The following is a 19,100-nucleotide window of genomic DNA, read 5'->3' as shown; positions in this document are numbered from 1 at the left end:
TTTTGCATGCATGTCTGATTTCCTCACAACTCATCAGACATGCCCAAGGATTTGGTCCAATGTATTTAAATATGTCAAGTCAATGCTTGTGAGGGGGGGGGGGGCGGAAATCCTACAGGGATTCATTAATTGTATATTGCTTTTTTTGATAAAAAAGCTGTAGAGAATCATTTAATTACCCAATGAAATTGTGAGATTACATGAAATGTAATTATACAGTTTAAATCATGGGTAATTTGTACAAACTGAACAATAATTTTCAACTGGTACAGATGAATAAATAAAAAAGCACAACACTGTAAAATAGAGAATATAAGAGTGTGCTTCTAAACAATTTAGGAAACAATAAACAAAAACATACATGCCTGTAAGAGATTGTTTTTGCTAGAAGTAAAAATGGCTGAATAATTTAACTAGTGACCTTGAATCTGACAGCTGAAAATCTTTTGGTTGCTACCACAATTGCTTCTGCTCCATGGGATGTTTGAGGGAAGTTTTGTTTGTAGATATGCAGACAAATCTCAAAAAGTATTTAGTATCCTGTGGTTTGACTTTGCTATTCAGGCTGTCAAACCAGTTTTAATTAAAATGGTTTTCGTTAAAACTTTTTGGAGGACACATAATTTACGTTGCTGAAAATAGTTGTTGAAAGTATGCAGGTTTTAATCAAGAACTCTATGGAAGAACTGGTTCAGGCACTATTTTAAAGCCTGCCTTACAAAACCCTAGTTGAAACTCCCTTTAATACCCATGGAAATTTTTATCTTATTATTCTGAATAAGATGAAAAAATGTTATACACGCAACTGTTTCTAACAGAGAAACTAAACATTTATATTCAAAAGGTATTTAAGACAACACAGTATTAAATATGGGTAGTCCAATTTCACACAAATAGCATGTCAGATTCAGGGGAGGATTTCTTCTCAACTGGTTTAATTCTGATTGGTACTATTAAAGTCAGAAATTCTAACTCAGTTTATCCCTGCCAAGATCTAGTTAGAATTATTCTGAAGAAAGGAATGTATAGAGTGCTTAGTAGCATGTTGCTGGAATAATATGTTGAGAATTGTTTAATTTTTAAAAAGAAATAAACAGCAATATTAAATGCCTGTCCTTATTACTGCACAAGCTAGTGCCTCCTTCTTTTGACAAAAAAACTAACAAACCAAAACACAAACCAACAATCCAAACCAGCTATTCTCAGTATGGATGTTGAAATTCAGAGTATCACTTTCTTGCACTTCATTATAACTGAATACATTTCTACTTCATGGCAGTTTTGCAGTAATGAGCATCATTTCTGGACAGTTCAGAAGAGATCGGTGTGCTTGGTTGTGGACTCGATGTTGCTGAGAGTGATAGTACTGTGAGTTTTGCTATTGAAAAAATGCAGAGGGAGAATTAGTTTATTAATATTTGAAAATGCAAAGTTAAACTAAGCCTTAATAGGTTATACTAAAAATAGTGCTTAATTCATTCTCAGGGCTCTGCTAGTGTTCATAACCTCCTTAAATCCTAGGTAGGAAATGTGTACCATCAGTAGAACCTCTTGAATGAATCACAGCTTTTTATTCGGCAAAGGACTAAATGGAACAGAGTCTGGAGAACTTCGATGAAAACAGAAAACTGACTCCAGAGGTCTTGCAGGCAAATTGTAACAAAGTTTTATTTTACATTTTCTATGGGAATTCAAACTGGTCTACAGATCACCTTAGCGCTCGTTCAGCTTGTGTAGAAATACTGTTTTGATGTCTAATAAAGCTTTTAAGTTAGCTCACCTTGGAGAGGCTGTGCCCTTTCCTGGTCTAGGTCATTGAATCGTTCTGGCATGCTCTGTTCCAGTTCTCACAGTAACTCTGATGTTGTTGGTAAGCACCGATTTTAAATCAAAATTATGTGGCCTTACAGAATTACTTATAAAAGGCCTATTGGAGAGGCAGCTTTGTAGAAATCATGCCTGTTCTCTGATGTCTCTGCTCCGGCTTCATGACAGTAGCTGTTCCAGTTCGTGGTTTAAACCCATGGTGGCTGTTGGCACAGGGGACTGGCTGGGAGGGAACTGCTCTTTTTTTTTTCTTTTTTTCTTTCCCCCGCCTAAATCCATTGTTCTCTGGTCTCATTGCGATGTCTGTTTGTACACTTTTTCCCCTAGGAATTGACTTGGAGTCTTAAAGTGGGATCATAATTGATCTCTAAAGAGTAAAAGCTACCTACAGAATACTTCCCAAATCTGACATGATAATGGTTACCTTTGTTTGTAACAAATTCATAATAAATGTAAAGGGAATGTAATAATAAAAGTAAAGACTTTCTCAAGCATATGCAATTCCAAGAGTACAAAATGTGCAAATGTATTGCAGAAGCAAACTCCTTGCAGCGACTAGATTTCAATAAGTAACAATGGAGAAAATGGTTTCTATACAAAAAATGTGCTCGTATTGGTCTAGTTCTTGAAACATTCATCACAAAATGCTTGAAGTAGATTTTCAGCTCACTATTGCTATCTGAAAAATTTAAAGAGTACTTCAGATTCCGATTCAGCTGTTGATATAAATCGATGTATTTTTATTTATCGTAGGAACAGAAAATGACCTTGCTAATATGTTAAGTAGCAACGAAGTTATGGGTACTTGCCGTGAAATCCGCTAATTCATCCCTCCCAGCAGGGAAATTTGACAGCCCTGCAACACAGTCTTATCTTCTGTTTCGTTTTGTTTCCTTTCAGCCTGTGCCACTTAACTTTTGCTGACTATCTTTTGAACAGCATCTACATTTCCTCTGCCTTGGTGAAGATGCCTGTCGTTGGGAAGGTGGTAGCAGGCGCTGTGGTGCAGAAGCACATCTGTGTGTTGCGAGCACGTGGCTTCCAATGGAGCGGGCAATCTGCACTGAGCTGTGCTCTCCTCAGTTTTGTGGTAGCGTGCCTCCTCGTCTCCTGTTGCTTATTAACAGCTTGGAATCTGAAAGCTTGAGCAGCACAGAGATCGTGTTAATCAGCATTAAGGGATGCAAAAAAATGTATAGTGAAAGGCTAGGAATTTCTTACTTAGTTATGAAGCATCTTATATTCACTTCCAAAACAATGCCCTCAGAAATGCTTAGACAATGTAAGATTTAATACTGAAGCCACATGAGGAAAGCTTTAGGAAATACATATACTCCACTTCTGCTCATATTAAAATAAGCAATGGCAGCATAAGGAAAGGCAGGAGATCACAAAGAAGTAACAAAATACAGTTACTTCAATGTAACTGGTTAGGTATGAAGCTAGGAAAAGTCTTGTGCTGGAGGAAGAAAGGTCTGTTTCTCAAATTAAGGAAAAGCATTAATCTGAAGATTAATAGTCAATAGAAGCTGTGTAGTTACAGGTCTGTGTATTTTTTTAGCATTCTTATACAAAAACTTAAACTTTAAAACTTCACGTTCCTAAAATGATTTTCTCCTTGATAATTGTTTTGTGAATTATCGAAATTTGCATATAGAGAGCCAAACCTGCTGTCACTTTGGTGAAGTAATTATGTTTCAAGCATCTTAAACTGCATCAGGAGTGTAAGCAAGGGTTAGACATTGTATCTTTGAATTATCTGGTTACTAACTAAAATCTGCTTATTGGCGATTGTGTATTTCAGATATAAAAAATCAGAACAATTTTAATTATGAAAGGTATTTTTTTAACAATTTAATTTTAATATTTCAAAATAATTTTTGAAACTTCCAGCTTCTCAAATACTGGAGAAAATATTCCAAGTATGTGTCACACTGCTTGCTAGCTGAAACAAGTTGCAGGACATGAATCTTCAAAAGACAAATAAACTCTTGATAGGCCATATTCTCTCCCAAAATAAGGAGAAACTTGTGCATCCCAAAGAGATGAAGCTCTTGCATTGCCAGCTACTTAAATGGGTAAATATTAACTTTGTTGAAAGGTCATTTTGGTTTTGTCTGTCATTGCCCAAGCCATACCTAACCGGTTACATTGAAGTAACTGTATTTTGTTACTTCTTTGTGATCTCCTGCCTTTCCTTATGTTGCCATTGCTTATTTTAATATGAGCAGAAGTGGGGTATATGTGTTTCCTAAAGCTTTTCTCATGTGGCTTCAGTATTAAACCTTACGTTGTCTAAGCATTTCTGAGGGCATTGTTTTGGAAGTGAAAATAAGACGCATCACAACTAGGTAAGAAACCATTGAAAACGCTGATTGTTTTAGAAGGTGTATGAGATAAGGACTAATGCTTTATCTTCTGTGAGAGTAAGCTGGTGATGTGGAGAGCATGATGCATGAACTGGTTCATGCAATTCTTCTAGGTTAGAGTATGTCTGAAACCACCGTGATTTGATTTGAGTTAGGTAATTGTGAAGTATTTTAACCACTTGACAGAGACACGTGCACAAACGAAGTGGTAGTCTGAGCCAGTAAGTGCGGAGTAACGAATGAGCCTCCACAACTTATCTGCAAACCTCAATACACCGTGACCACGGAAGGTGCAACTGTCATAAATACTTTTATCGCAGCGTGATTAGATTGTAACTGTTGAGGTCTTTGAGTACTGGAAAATATTTTCGCCGTGAGAATTATCGTCTGTGATGGTTAACGCTTTACTAGTTCGGAAAACAGTGCTTAACGGGTTGTTAGGACTAGGAATTTTTCAGTCTTCCTCCTTTTGAAGGCGAGTGAGCGGCGGTGAGCGGGGCAGCCCTGGCCGAGGCGCCGCTAGATGGCAGCCCCAGAAGTCGCTTGGTGGCTTCGGCTCCCCCTGAGTCCCAGCGTGTCTGGGCTCATTAAACTCGACAATGTCAGGAGACAATCTGGAGTTTTTATAAACTTTCGATGATTAATTTTGTAACTGGGTTTTAAATCAGGCTTTTTTTTCGCTTTTAAATTAGATAGCTTATCTTTGTTTCTGCTGCCTTCTTTATGGCATATTCATTTTTTCCTCTATAAATAAATCATATGAACAGCCTGAACATTGATAGAAGAAAGACTTTCCTTCCCCTTTTTAGGTTTAAATAAATGCTAAAAATATATTTTTGTACATATTGTCCCTTTTTTAGTAAAACATTTATAATATTTGTAGTGCTTCATCATTATCTGTAAAAATAAGAAGTTTAGGAAATTTTTCTGTTTTTCCTATCACTGCATAGATGAACAACTCCACCTTGATGTTATCAATTTATTCCATTTCCTTGCTAACTAGAAAAAAAACTGATAATAATTCTACTCATTTTTAATAAAAGGAGCATATATAGAGGTTTCCTATGTTTCTTTGGGAATAACCTTTACAAATGCTTACCTTACTTACCTTCACCAGATGGAAATCTAAGAAGATAGTTTATATTAACACTATAGCGTGTGGTAAGTGATCTGGAGTCATTTCTTTTTATAGACTGTTCAGCTTTTCAAAAACGTACAGGCAGAATGACTAAGCAGAGAGAAAACCAATCTATATAGAATTTACTGTAAGAATGAGGTCGCTTTATTTTTGTCAAACAGTCAAGAGAAAATAGCATAGAAAGCAGATGTCTTTTCATTCCTCTGGAATCTTAATGTGGTTTGTTCATTCCACTTATTTTTAAATTTTATCTCTAGTAAGAGACTGCAATTCAGGATAGGTACGATGGAGTGTTTTTTAAGGTGTCATCCTGCAATACCACATACTAGTACCTGTTGCACAATTTGACAATATACTGGACACCAACACAATCACAACCACTTACCTGAACTGAATCTGGTGTAGAAATGAGGCTTCTCTGGTTAAACTTAGCAGGAAGAATCCTGAGAAATCATTGGCATCTAAAACACAAGATTCAATATTTCTGCATGCCAGAAAACATATTCACCAAAAAAGTTAGAGACTTCTTGAGTACTTGAAAATATTTATACAATAGCTTTCTTAAAAATTATAAAAAGTACTATAATCTCCAGCATTTTTGTTTCTTATCCAGGAGTAATGTAAGAAATATGGTAAGTTGCAAGCAGTCATTGAGAAATTCTTTAAAGCAGTATCAAAGCTATTTGCTTTGACTGGATGCTAAATCCTTCCAAATCACCAACAGCTGGCGACATGTAACTCTCATGGAAAACTGCAAGTTAAGTTCCCAACTCCTATGCATCTGAAGATATATCTGGGAATGCTCATGACCTGAATCGTGAGGTTCTTAAACCTTCCTTTGCATTTATGAGAAACATTATCAGCTTATGCAACAGGAAAGTATTCCTTGAGAGTCATAACGTTAAGAAGATTTAAGAAGCTTCCTTGAAATGAGACTTGACAAAATATTTCAACAGGCAAAGACAACATAGAGTTAATCTCTTTTTGCTTTTCCATTATGCAAAACATGTATTTTATTTAGCTACTATAAGACATTGCTGTCAGGAAAGAGGAAAAAGGGAGGATATTTGAAATAAGTGTAGGGAAAACAATACACTGCAACAACTTTTGGGCACCTTATTCAGAAAAAATTGTTCCTATCTGGCTGAGTAGTTGTCACCCTTAATGTCATTGTGGCTGCTTTTAAATCTACAGCTGCTGATGTCAAAAGCAAGATTTGTACCTAGCAGCAGTTAGTGATTTATAGGCTGTAACAGCTTTTTTTTTTTTCCCGCCCATCTGGTGACAGAAACTTGTACATGAAGCAACACCATATTGTATGTAATAGCTGGCTACTGACAAACACTGCCATTTCAGTATCATTGCCATAATCTCCTACTTTGATGATGTCCTTTCACTTTAAGGACACTTGGAAACTTCTTATGCCAATCAGGAGAACCTATATAAAGTGAGATTTGTGATTAACAGGATAGTTGTATCAGATACTGTGAGAGCAGTACCATTCCTGAGATCCATCAGAAATGGGCCTGCCAGAAGAATCTGAGACTCTGAAGCACTGGAGGTGAAGTTACTGGCTGAAGTTAACTGAAGCCACACGTACTTAAAAAAAGATGAGGCAGAGCTGTAACTCAAAACATGTCCTAAGTATGATGTACAGTTTCACTACAACCATCTTAACAGAGTAACCTTCCTGTGAGAAATATGGAGAGAGCTTAAAGAAGAGAAGGAAGTAGAAAAAGGAGAGAAAGGATTTTTGTGAAAAAAGTTCACAAATTGTGGCAAGAGAGAAATGCACAGTAAATGAAGACAGGTTGAATACTAAATCAGGTGGCGTGGGTGTTTAGATACCGTGAAGACATGTACATACAACATACATTAGATCAGGTACATTACAAAAGGTACTGGAAGATTAAAAATAACTGGAAAAGATTATTTGATATAAAGCAATCCTACCTGAAACAAAAGAAATTGACTTGACTTCTACAGCAAATCTGAATTGTTTCTTTGCTAAAATGGTGGTGGTGGGGAAACTAGATCCTAAAAATGTATTAGGATAATGCAGGGTAGTGTCTTCACTGGGATATCACTCAGAGAAGCAGTAGTTTGATGAAATGCTAACATCAAAATAAAACTGGGCAGTTCCTTACTTTGCTGTTTCAATTCTAAAAAAATATTTTATGGTATCTTCACCATGAAAAGGAATGATGTGATAAAATAGTAGTGTCACAGAAGCGCACCAATTTGCCGTTACAAAACCTATTTCAAGAAATTATATAGTGCTTGGCAAGTTCAGAGGTGTGAAAGGAGAAACAAATGTAAGAAAAAATTCATCACAGCAGTTGCCAGATTCATGTGACTTAAAAATTTTCCTACTTGAATTATTCATCCTACTTCAGTTATTCACCTTGCTTTAATGCAGTTTCATACGCTCATACAGTGCATCTCTTTATTGGAGGGGAATCTTTTTAGCTCCAATTTGTGGTATACTTAATTATTTGATTAAAGATTACATTTCATTAATTATTGCATATTTTTCTAAGATGATGCCAGCCTATTTGCATATCCGTAGCAGAGTATGTCTCTGTACTCACTATCCTCTTAATAGAATATGGAAATAGAACATGTATCATGAGTAGGCGTACCAGTTTTCTTCCTATGGAAAAGAATCCAAAGATTAATTCCTAAATGTGTTTTGCTGAATCAGCTCCAGTTAGAAGAGTGTCATGGATATGCTGGTATTCCTGTAAACCTCTTTGCTACCGATGCTCTGGTGTAGGTCCATGCGCTATTGTGTTCTTAAAAGGCTTATCTTATCTTAAATGTATTTTTGTGTATGTTTCTGCCTCTGAGATCTTAGCTTTAATTTACCCGCTGAATTGAAATTAGTAGGGCTTTTTTGCCTGGGCACAATAGTCACCTTTGGTTCAAATAAATAATAAGCGTAAATCAGATGAATTGGCTGGTTTAGCCATAGACTTTACCTATTATTATTTTTGACCGAAATCTATTCTGTTGTCTGAGGGCTGAAAATGAGAGAGTTGTCACATTAGCAAACAAATTACTCATGCTAATATTTCCCTCCATAATCCAGTTACACAAGAGATAAATGAGATTTAGAAATTCACTGCATAATCACGTCCTCTCATGCAAAAAGCAATAACTTTCTTCCCTAGGCAGTACAGGCAGTACTAGGCTTTCAAATTTTAATAAACGCTCTAGAATGTTGTTTTGTGGGGCTTGGAGAAGTAATTAAGAATGAAGAACCTTTTTACTGTTGGGCTAACTGAATAAAATATGTCAGGGGCCCTAATCTTGTGCTAGAAGCAAAGCATCAGCTTCATAAAATCACTCTCTGACAAATTTGGTATTAATTGTTCCTCTTAGCAGATAGCAGAAATACCCTTAGCATCAGAATCACCATGTGGTTCTATATGTACTGTACAAAAACATAGTAAGCAACACTCTGTGTACTTAGATTTCCATGCGAAGACTACATTGAACGACGCTCTTAACCAAGGCAGTATCCTGAGTCCAGATGGATTCGCAAGTGATGCACAAAGCTTGCACACCCGTTGCTGTGCTGTGTTACTGTGTCCGTGTGCATGCACAGGTAGCAGTCTCCATGCTATAAGGTAATTTATCAGATTAAGAGAATATGCAATCAAGCATAATACAAAGCAACCCTAAGCCTATTCTACACTAAAATGTTTGAATGAAAAATACATTAATGTGTTTTAAGCCTGGCCCCTGACAATTTCATTGTATTTCCCTGGATAATGGTTTTATATTTACCTTTTCCATACCACTTATGATGTTATATGCTTTTATTATATCTCCCTATGGTTATCATTTTTTTTTTTTAAAGCTGAAGTGGCCTAGCCTATTTAGGTTATATGAAGGCTATACTATATATCTGATTATACCACTTCTCCTTTACTGTGTCTTGCTTAGTTCTGATGTAATCCTTTCAAGACAGGACAAACACAGTGGTTTTGTACATTGACATAATGATGCTCATTTCCTTTCCTAATAATTCCCAATTATATTATTTCCCATTTTGATTACCATATAACATTAAACGGACAATCTCATAGAAATATCCTCAGTAACTTAAGATTACGGAGATGTAACACAGCAGTTTTGGAGCTGTAAAAGGAGAATCCAAAATCTCTCCTTTGTTGCAACGGAGAATTATTACTTTCTTTTGTCAACGTTGAATTCCACCTTCTATTTTCTTGTCTACTAGAGCAATGCCATGATGTACGCTTTCATACCAAGTTTTATTTCAAGCTATTCTGAAACCTGTTGTTTCGCTAGCAAACTTTTTTACTGCACTTTATATTCTCTTCAGAGAGTCTTTATGAGTTTGCTAGACAGTGCAGGTCTGAGGAGAGACATCTACACAGCCATCCTGACAACCTCTCACCATTGTGAAAACTGGCCATTCTTCCATTTTACTTTCCTTCCTGTAACCAGTTGTCCATTCAAAGGAGAATCGTCCCTCTTACTCGATAATAGTTTAGTTTCTTTAAAAGTATTCAGAAAGGACCTTGACAAAAGCTTTTTGGAAAGCTAAACACAATCTATTGATTGAATTGCCATTTTCCATATGCCCTTTGACTCCTTCAAAGAACTCTAATAGATATGAGACATGATTTGTTTCTCCAAAAGCGGTACTGAATCTTCACTATTGTTTGTAGCCAAATGTCCACCAGTTTGCCAGGCATGGAAATAAGACTCAGTAGTTCTCCAAATCCCCCTTCAGACCCCTTAAAAATTATTATCATCACATTTGCTGCCTTCCACTCATCTAGTACCAAGGCCAATTGAAATAATAGCTCACTCCTCACCATTTTAATTTCATGAGTGTTAGATGTGAGGTTCCCTCAGACTCTTTGGGGAATTCAATCTGGTTCAGGCAAGCTGTTTTTATTTATTGATTTATTTAAAAAAAAACTTTTTCTTATGGGACTGTGACTTGAGTTAACTCCTTGGACATGACCTGTAAAGAAAGGCCCTAGTAATTGAAATGACAACTGCTTTTTCACTACAGATAGTTACTTTCATTCAAAAAGAAATGGCCTGACCCAAGAGTCCAGTGTAAAGTTAGCTAGCTGCACTATTCATGTTAAGAATAACTATCAAAATTTGAAATTGCGAAGATTTGGTAAACTACAGCTAATAAGAGAATCAGTGGAAGATTGTTCTTCATCGCGTATTTGACAGTGCTACATTCATTTGTTTTTTGAGAAAAAAGACAACAGTGCTGTGCCCATCTGGTTCCATGTTAATGCCCACTGCAATATTATTAATAAGTTTCTCTTTGTCATTTATTTCTCCTTTCAAATGTCTTCCTGTTATTCCTAATTGTATCAGCCTCTTACCCCCTAGCTCTCAGTCTGAGATTTATATCTTTTAAATAGATATAGACAGTTCTGAGCCTTCCCAGATCGTTACCTAAATATATTCTATTTTCTGCTGTGTGCATGATCCGTTTCCAGTAACCACTCTCTCTTTTGGACCAAATGAGGTCTGAAGCTATGTGTTGCAGAGCAGCACAGTTGGAATTTCAAATACATTCTGCCTTATTGGTCATCATAATGTGTATCCACAAGCATAAACATACCTGAAGGATATATGATGTGCAAGTGTTTGCTCAACCATTTCTGTTAATCCTGAGGAGTAATTTACCACTATATATTCCTATAGAATAGTTGCTATTAGTAGAGACACAAACAGAATGGCAACCAGTGGCAGAACACCTCTAGCTAAGCTACTGCCTTATAATGCACCGGTTCACCTGTGGTGGCATTCCTGCATGCTACGTTCAAGAGCCAAGGACAACATTTGTGCACAATTTTAACAGCTGTCTCTGTTTGCTGTTGCAGTCCCTCATCACCAGCATGTTTCAGCTGAGATTTCTCTACGATCCCTCTTTCAGGCAGTCAAAAGCTGATGTGCAGGCAATGTTGTACATATTTTAAAGGGAAGACAAAAAGGGGAAAATGTTTTAAAGTCTGAAAGAGATTGCAACGTATCAAAGGTAGAAACAAGTTATTTTTATTGCAACAAGCTGTGCATGGAGCAGTACAGGTAAAGCTTCAGCCCTGTATTGTATCTGTCAGCACACACTGGATTGGGCATCTCATCAGCATGCTGCTCTTACCAACTTGGATTCGCATTTCATTCTGCATTTCTCTCTAATGCATGAAAAATAGTCTTAGGCATATTTTGATAGCAAACTGATGTAAACCTACAACAGAGCAGAAGGATTGGATGAATAATTATACTGCTAATCCCACCTGCTGTCACACAAGAAATACATGTAAAGAAACGTACAGATACACCAGTTAATCTTAGCATCTGCCATCAGAGCAAAATTGCAATTGCAATTGCACTGGAAATGGCACGGCAGACAGATTTGACTTACTGTCAGTACTATCCCATCACTATTTTCTGGAGGCTCAGCTCTCCAGCGCAGACACAACCTGCAGTCTGTATGTACTCGAGACTTTCGAGCAGCGGGACATTACAGCCCTCTGGGGAATGCCACACATTTCCCATGGTATGTTTGGATGACTCTGTAGGTCAGTGTCTGGGTGACAGAGTAATAGTTTAACTTCTCACTTTTCTTCAGTGTATTTAGAGCCCCATGATGTAGTGGGGTCAGTCAGTGCAAATGCTGAGACAGCGCCTTGGTGCTGTGCAACACCGCTAAGGAACCATTTCCTTGCGTGTTCTTTTCCATAAGCAGTTTACACCATGACAACATGCCTGAAAGCAAGTGTTTACAGAAAAAGTGATCTAGTCAGAATTGTATAGTCAGAGGTAGGATTGTTGTGGATGCCGGCAAAAATGGCTTTTTCCTTACATGTTACTTCAGCTTCTACTAAATCTGATGAGTACAGGCATTCATGCGCTCTTTTGAAACCATAGCACTCTTGGTGTTTTTGTTCCTCATGAGTTAGGTTTAGTACCTTCAGTTTATATCTTTTTATTTTACAGTGGAGGAGGGTGTAAGTCCTTTTGCGTATTTCAGTGGTGAGAGCTAAACTAAGCAGCATGTGAGTATTATGGTGTGTCTCAGTTATCTAAACTGAGGACCTGTCCACTGTGTCCACCTGCCTTTGGAGCCTATCACTGAGGAAAGCCTTCAGAGGAAAGCTGATAGGTGTCTGGGTTTCACCCTCACAGGGAGCCAGGACATGATGGGCATTCACGCCTGGCCTCAAGAGCTCAGACATGCTCCTGGGACCTCCACTTTGGGCTTAGCCTCTGAGCCTGATGTTTAGGTATCTCCTAGATGAGCTGTACAAACACAAAGCTAGTCATGGTTGGTTGAAGTTCAGTGTGTCTTTTTTACTCTGTATATATACTGTAAAGAGCAAAAGACAGTATCAGGTCTGAAACACCCTTGCCACCTAGGTGCATCAGGAATAGCACTTTCTCCTGGGCACTTTGTGGCCTGACTTACCATGGTGTACAAAAATGAGAATAATAATTAGGACTATTTAACGCTAATTTATTTTCTACTGCCAAACTGATCTGATGGTTTATTCCAGCATTTTGAGGTCACTCCCAGAATATCCCTCAGAATTTGTAATAGGGATCTTAGAACCTCCTTATATCTTTACATGAGAGAATTGATAATAGACAGTCCTGAAATATGATGTTAATATGTTTGCTATACTATGTAACTATTCTACTTATCACAGATTTGGGTTTTTTTCAATACTTGCAGCTCAGTTTTTCGTATCCCTTCCATGCTCCTGCTTGAAAATAGAGAGCAGAGAGTCACAGAATGTTACAAAGCACCCATTTAATTTGCCTTTAAGTATGGGAGGCTGCAGGAGGAGGAAATGAAGAAGTTGTCACCCTGAAATGAGAACAAAGCCAACTGATAGTTGCATTGTAAAAACATTAAGGAAAGTCCCTGCTTATTACAGTCAATCCCCGTCCTTTCAAATGACAAACCAGCTAAAGAATTTCTAGGTAGGCTAACTGCTTTCTCCGGTATTTAGAAAATGGAAGAAAACAGAAGGTAAGGCATATGTTGTGTTAAGAGAAATTTTGAGATTGAAGGTGTGATGCCACTTCGACACCGACAGCTGCAGTGGTCATAACTTAAACCGTCTTCGTAAATACTAAAATCATAGAATCAAAATTCTGCTGTGGTATGGAACAGCACTGCTCGAAAAGCATGCAATGTTTTGAAAGATCTCTTGGCTGTTTTACAAATTATTTTCCTCATCTGTAACTGCTGCAAATTATAAAGCTATGTTTCTACTTTCTATTTAACATATTTATCGTGCATACAATTTTTAATACGCCACAGTGTTGTCCTGATATTACCAGGAACAAAGAAAGTAAGACATAAAAATGAAGTATAAGTAAGAGATAAAAATACAAAGGAGTCCACCTGATCTAATAGGTTTGATCATCTACGTTTAACTCAGTCTTGGTATTTTTTTTTCTTACTACAGTCCACTGTCGATTTCATCTCTGAAGCAGACCAACCCATGTTCTGAATTTTTTGCTTCAGTAGCCCTTAGAATTTATCTATGTTTAACCCTTCCATTAAATAGTACTGCTTAAATTCCTTTTTACTTTTCAATTTGATAGAATAACTGTTTTCTGCTCTATTTGCTAATGAAACTAAATCCTCTTTTTGGCCTTTGCAGTTTTGTTGGGCACTAGGCTGATGGATTTACTGGGATATGTTTTGAGCCTCACTGCATTCATAAAATCTTCCTGAATTTGCTGGCTACTGCATGCATCTGCTCCACTAATATTTCTATCCCGATTCTACTTACTGTTCTTCAACAGCTTTCTGGATGATCTTTTCAATTAGACCACAGTCTTGAGATTTTATTTTCCCAAGAAGAATTATGTAACGTTTGTACTGAGTCATATTTGCCATCTGCCGATCTAACCACATAAACAATCCAAATTCTTAAAAACCTGAGTTTTCCTTAGTATCTGCCTCTAATCTGATTTTTCACAAATCCATAGGTTTACACACATACCTCTGCTTTATGATTAGCTCTTCACAGAATACTGGCACCTCTTCAGAGGCTCTCAGCAAACTTGAAGAAATCTATTCATGCAGAGCATGCAGAGGATACATGTGGGAAGGTATTTACCAGGCAATGCATATAATCGCATCCAAAATCAGATGCCAGGCAGAAATAAAGGGAAATTATGGCTACCTTAACAGAGGAGATCAAGAAGCTTCAGAATGCAAGGCTATTCTTAGTTTATGGCTTACTTCTTTGGAACTAGTTAATGCTCAATTGGCTTGTAACAAGACACGTAAGTTTTTACTCCATCTTTAAATTACTGTTTTCCACTGTGACCCTGCTGTGACAAAGGACTTAAAACTGCAAATCTTATTTCATGTGATTATACATTTATTTATTTATACTATAATGAAACACTTCTGATCACAGAATCAGACCTTAGAATTGCCATTTAAATCAGACTCTCTCAGTCAGAAAGGCTGCAGTTACAGAGTCTCTCCATCTAATAATTTTATGCCAGTGCTCAATTCCATGTCCTGTTGACAACATTGGAGAAGACATCATTTCACATCCTGAAAATGCTAAACTATGTAAATCACATTTTCTAGGTAAAAAATAGATACTGTTTTGTTGCTGTGGACAACTATATTGGAACAATAGGTCCCCACTATGATTTTTTTTTTTTTGCTTTGTAAGAGAAAATCTGACCCCAGAAGGAAATATCTATTGATTTTAAAGAAATTAAAATTGTTTAATGAGCTAATAAAAACATGAAAACACCTGTGAAACTGTTACTGACGGGACTAAACCCAGTCATTTGTGAAATCAACAAGGATCTTTCCATTGACTTGGATGTACTATAGGTCCGAAGTAATTAACACTCTCTGAAAACACAGCATTAAAATCCTACCTACCCCGATGTTATTTTGCCATTGCTGTGTGTGATAGTTTGATGTGTGGGGGGGTGTTCTGGTGGCAGGGGAGGGGATTTGCTCCCTGTGCCACCAGATCTGAGTCCCATCCCCACCCGGGGGAGGTTGAGCCAAATTGGCGCCTCTGCGAATTGCCCTATTTAAGTTGCGACAAAGGGGCGGGAAGGGGCTTTTTGCTCAGGAGCGAGGAGAGAGCAGGAGGGCGCTGCCCTCGCTCCCGGCTCCCGGCCAGGCGGCTGCCCGGGCCCGGGCCGGCGCCATGTGCTCAAGATGGCGCCGGGGGAGCCGCATGGGGGGCTCGGGAAGCACCCCACTCCCGGGGTGCCTGCCGGGCCGAGCTCCCCTAGAGAGGATTAATATCTAAGAGAAGACAACCACAACGACCGGGTCAGCAAAGATGGAGCAGGAGGAGGTGTACTGGAGCTGAGGCTTCCCTTGCAAATCGGTGTGAGATGGCAGGCGGCCCCCCCTGCAGCCAGGGTGTACTCGGCGGAGCAGCGACCCACTCGTGGCCCGTGGAGAAACCCACGTCGGGAAGGAGATGCCTGAGCCCAGGAGAGGTCGTGGAGCAGGGGATGCGCGACCAGGTACTGTTAACAATGGGGCATGGAATGCACGACGAGGTCGTGGAGGCATCTGGAATCCGTGGGACGGCCGACGCGAGTGGCAGCAGCTCCCTAAGAGGCCGAGACTGGTAAAGCCCAAACTGGTGCGATCCATGGGGAGGATTGCAATCCTGCGGGCAGGACTCATACTGGAAAAGTTTGGGGACTTTTTCTTCGTGAGTAGGGGATAGACCGAAGCAAGGGAAAAAATGGTAAAGACTCCTCCTCCTTTAAGAAAGGCGCGGCAGTTAACAGCATGGATGAACTGACCTGCTCTCCCCATTCCCTGTCCCCCTGTGCCGCCGGGGGGGAAGGTAGAGCCAGGAAGGAAAGAAAATAGGGGGTGGGGAGGTTGTTGTTTTAAGATCTGGCCTTGTTTTCTCTTTTCTCCTCTCAAGTAACCGGTTTTTGTTCCCTTGTCTCCTGTTAAGTAACTGTTAATAAATTGTTTTGTTTTATTAAGAAAGCCTGAGTCATGTTTTGCCCGAGACCATGGTTGGTGGGTGCTCCCTCTCGGTTCTTGTCTCGACCCTCAGTCCAAAAAAACCACGACACTGTGCTTTACATCTTGCGCGCATGGTTTGTGGGAGAACGCCACTGGTGTCAATGGGGGACGGTAAGGGGTCTTCACTTACTCGCTGGTTATACCTATGGTTGGTGCTGCCTACACATATTACTAAACTAAAACAGGAATACGGGGCTGGAATTTGGCTTTTCACGTATGCACAGTACCAAAAGGTGCATTAAATAAGGACGTGCCCGTGAGTTGGTCAGCGCTGAATATTTTCAGTATAGCTTGTAAGAACCCAAAAGCCATAAGGAATGATGAATTTTGGTGCCCGGAAAAGTCATACAATTGGAAAGGTTACACGTTTGAAACCTGTTACAGAATCAGCAGTACCAGACTGGATCTGACATCAAATATATTCAGTTGCACCTCGCATCCTTGGAAACATTAAAAAGCCCCGATCCTGTCGTATGACGGGTGCCAGCAGTCCCGTCCGCCCGATTCGCCGAGCCAGCAACTGGGTTTTGCTCCTGACCTCAGCGAGGCCCCGATTTTCTTTTTTGTCTGCAGTTTGGGTTTGCTCAAGGAAGCAGGCTCATCGCCGTGCTGGAGTGTCCTGCCGTGCCCCCGGATGGCGTTAAATCCCTGGCCGGGGGATCTCCTCGCATATACACGCACAATGCCAGGGCCCCCTCAACCCCACCCCACCCCACCCCATCCGTACCTGCTGCTAATTCGCCTCGGGGCGGGTGTCCCTCAGCACCCACCTCCGACCTGCCCGCGCCCCCCGAGAACTCGCCCTTCGCTCCCGCAGCTCCCCTCCCTCCGGGGGGCAGCGCAGCCCCGCCCCTTGCCGCACCCGAGGCGGCAGGACCCCTCCTCGCCCCCCGCCGCCCCCCCCCGCCTCGGTACCCCGGCCCCTCCCTTCCCCTTCCGCAGCGCGGGAGGCGTCACCTCCCCGGAGCTGCCCCGCAACACCTGCGGCGGCCGGCGCGGTCGCCCCGCAGAGCGCTGCCGCCGCCGGGGCCGAGGGCGATGCACCTGGCGGGGCTGGGGGGGGCGGGCCCCTCCCTGCGCGCGCGCGCGCGCGCCCCCCTGCTCCGCCGCAGCCGTCGGCGCGCGGCACCGCAGTGGAGCGCGAGGCGCCGCCGTCGGCGAGGGGGGCGAGGGGCGCGCGGGGCGGGGCGGGGCGGGGCGGGCTGGGAGGGCGGAGGCGCGGAGCCCGCCGCGGCGGCGGAGGGCTGGGGCAGGGGCAGGCGGAGGGGGGCACCCGGCCCGGGCAGCCACTGAGAGCGCGCCAGCCGCGTCTCCCCAGCAACGGGCCTGGCAAGTCAGGGCTGCGCCTCCTCCCTCCGTCCCTCCCTTCTTCCGTCCGTCCGTCCGTGAGGGTCGTTATCCCCCTTAGCCCGGCCGGCCGCGGGCACGGGGGCTGAAGCCGAGGCTGCCCGCTCCCCCTGCCCCGTCCTCCGGCTCGGGGTGTGCGCATGGGACTGGGGGGGGGGGGTTCTTTATTGGCTTCGTCCTCCCCCCCCCCCCTCCGTCTTTTCCACACTCCACCCAGAAACGATCCAGTGAAACTAGGAGGAGGTGATTCTCCTCCCTCCTGCTGCTGCTCCTGCTGGTCTGGAAGGAACTGCAGGAATCTCTGCTCTGCTCTGCTCTGAGGCAGGGTCTGGGGAGGGGACGTCGTTCTGTGGCGAGAGGCGGCCGCTGTGGCCCGGGCTGGAGCTCTTCCAGTGCGCGGCGAGGTGCGTGGGGAGGCTGCTTGGCTTCTGACCATGGGGAAGGACCAGGAACTGCTGGAAGCTGCTCGCACTGGGAATGTGGCTCTGGTGGAGAAACTCCTCTCTGGGAGGAAAGGAGGGATCCTGGGCAGTGGATCTGGAGCTATTCCCTTATCCAGCTTGCTGAGGTAGGGACGTCGTTCCCCATCAGATGCTGGGGATATTAACCTCTTCCTCCCTATTATCATCATCGCCCTTCTCATCTTCATTTCCATTCCTGCATCCTTCATAGTAACAATAAATCGTTCACTCTCTCGCCAAGTACAAGTGTGCCTGTGTTTAAAGTCACACGCAGTCATTTTATTAATACAGTGAGACTGAATTTCTTGCCTTCCATGCGTCTGTAAGGTACTTGTTCATTCTGTGGCTAGCTCTGGTGAAGAACTTACATTTTTATTGCTGGGCTAATATGCACAATATACTAATTACCCTTCCTTTGGTGTTTCGTCTTCAAATTGCTACTTTAAATCACAGATGGAAACGTTAATCCCAGACAAGGCATTGCATTGTGGAATTCTGTGTAAAAAGCCATAGCTTCACCCCATACCCTCACCCATACTTGCTACCCTCACTTGCAGGAGAAATTAGGCATGCCATAGTAATGAGCCTACAAAACAAAGAAAGGAAATCTTTTTTATGAGAGATCGTTGAGTCAGAGGAGGTGTAAAACTTATGGAGCAGGATAGGTAAGAGCAGCATTACTTTCAAGGTACCTGGATTTAGTGGAGTGAAACTAGGTTACTGGCCATGTTGGGTGAAAGGACTTAACTTTAGCCAGTGGTAATATCCCAGGCAACTTACAGCATGGCTTTGATGTTGAGTTTCATCATGCTTTTAAGTAAGAGCATTATCAAAAGCATTGATGACATTTGGCAGCATTCAAACAAGAGAAGGTCTGCAGCACACAGTCCAGTGCT

At 41.3% G+C, this 19,100-nt stretch overlaps 1 protein-coding gene across 6 annotated transcripts in view; it reads left to right on the top strand.

The window, feature by feature from the left end:
• Positions 1–18,177: 18,177 nt before the first annotated feature.
• Positions 18,178–19,100, top strand: part of ANKS1B (ankyrin repeat and sterile alpha motif domain containing 1B) — a 476,662-nt gene continuing 475,739 nt past the window's right edge. For all 6 annotated transcript variants that reach the window (XM_086610938.1, XM_086610942.1, XM_086610943.1 and 3 more), the window contains exon 1: positions 18,178–18,311. In XM_086610938.1, coding sequence (XP_086467064.1) covers positions 18,178–18,311 — 134 coding nt within the window. The remainder of the gene's footprint in view (positions 18,312–19,100) is intronic.

Source organism: Tauraco erythrolophus, chromosome 4 (assembly GCF_009769465.1).
Source record: "Tauraco erythrolophus isolate bTauEry1 chromosome 4, bTauEry1.pri, whole genome shotgun sequence".
NCBI classification, from domain to species: domain Eukaryota; kingdom Metazoa; phylum Chordata; class Aves; order Musophagiformes; family Musophagidae; genus Tauraco; species Tauraco erythrolophus.
The sequence above is the reverse complement of the archived record's forward strand: the minus strand, read 5'-3'. Positions and strand labels throughout refer to the sequence as shown.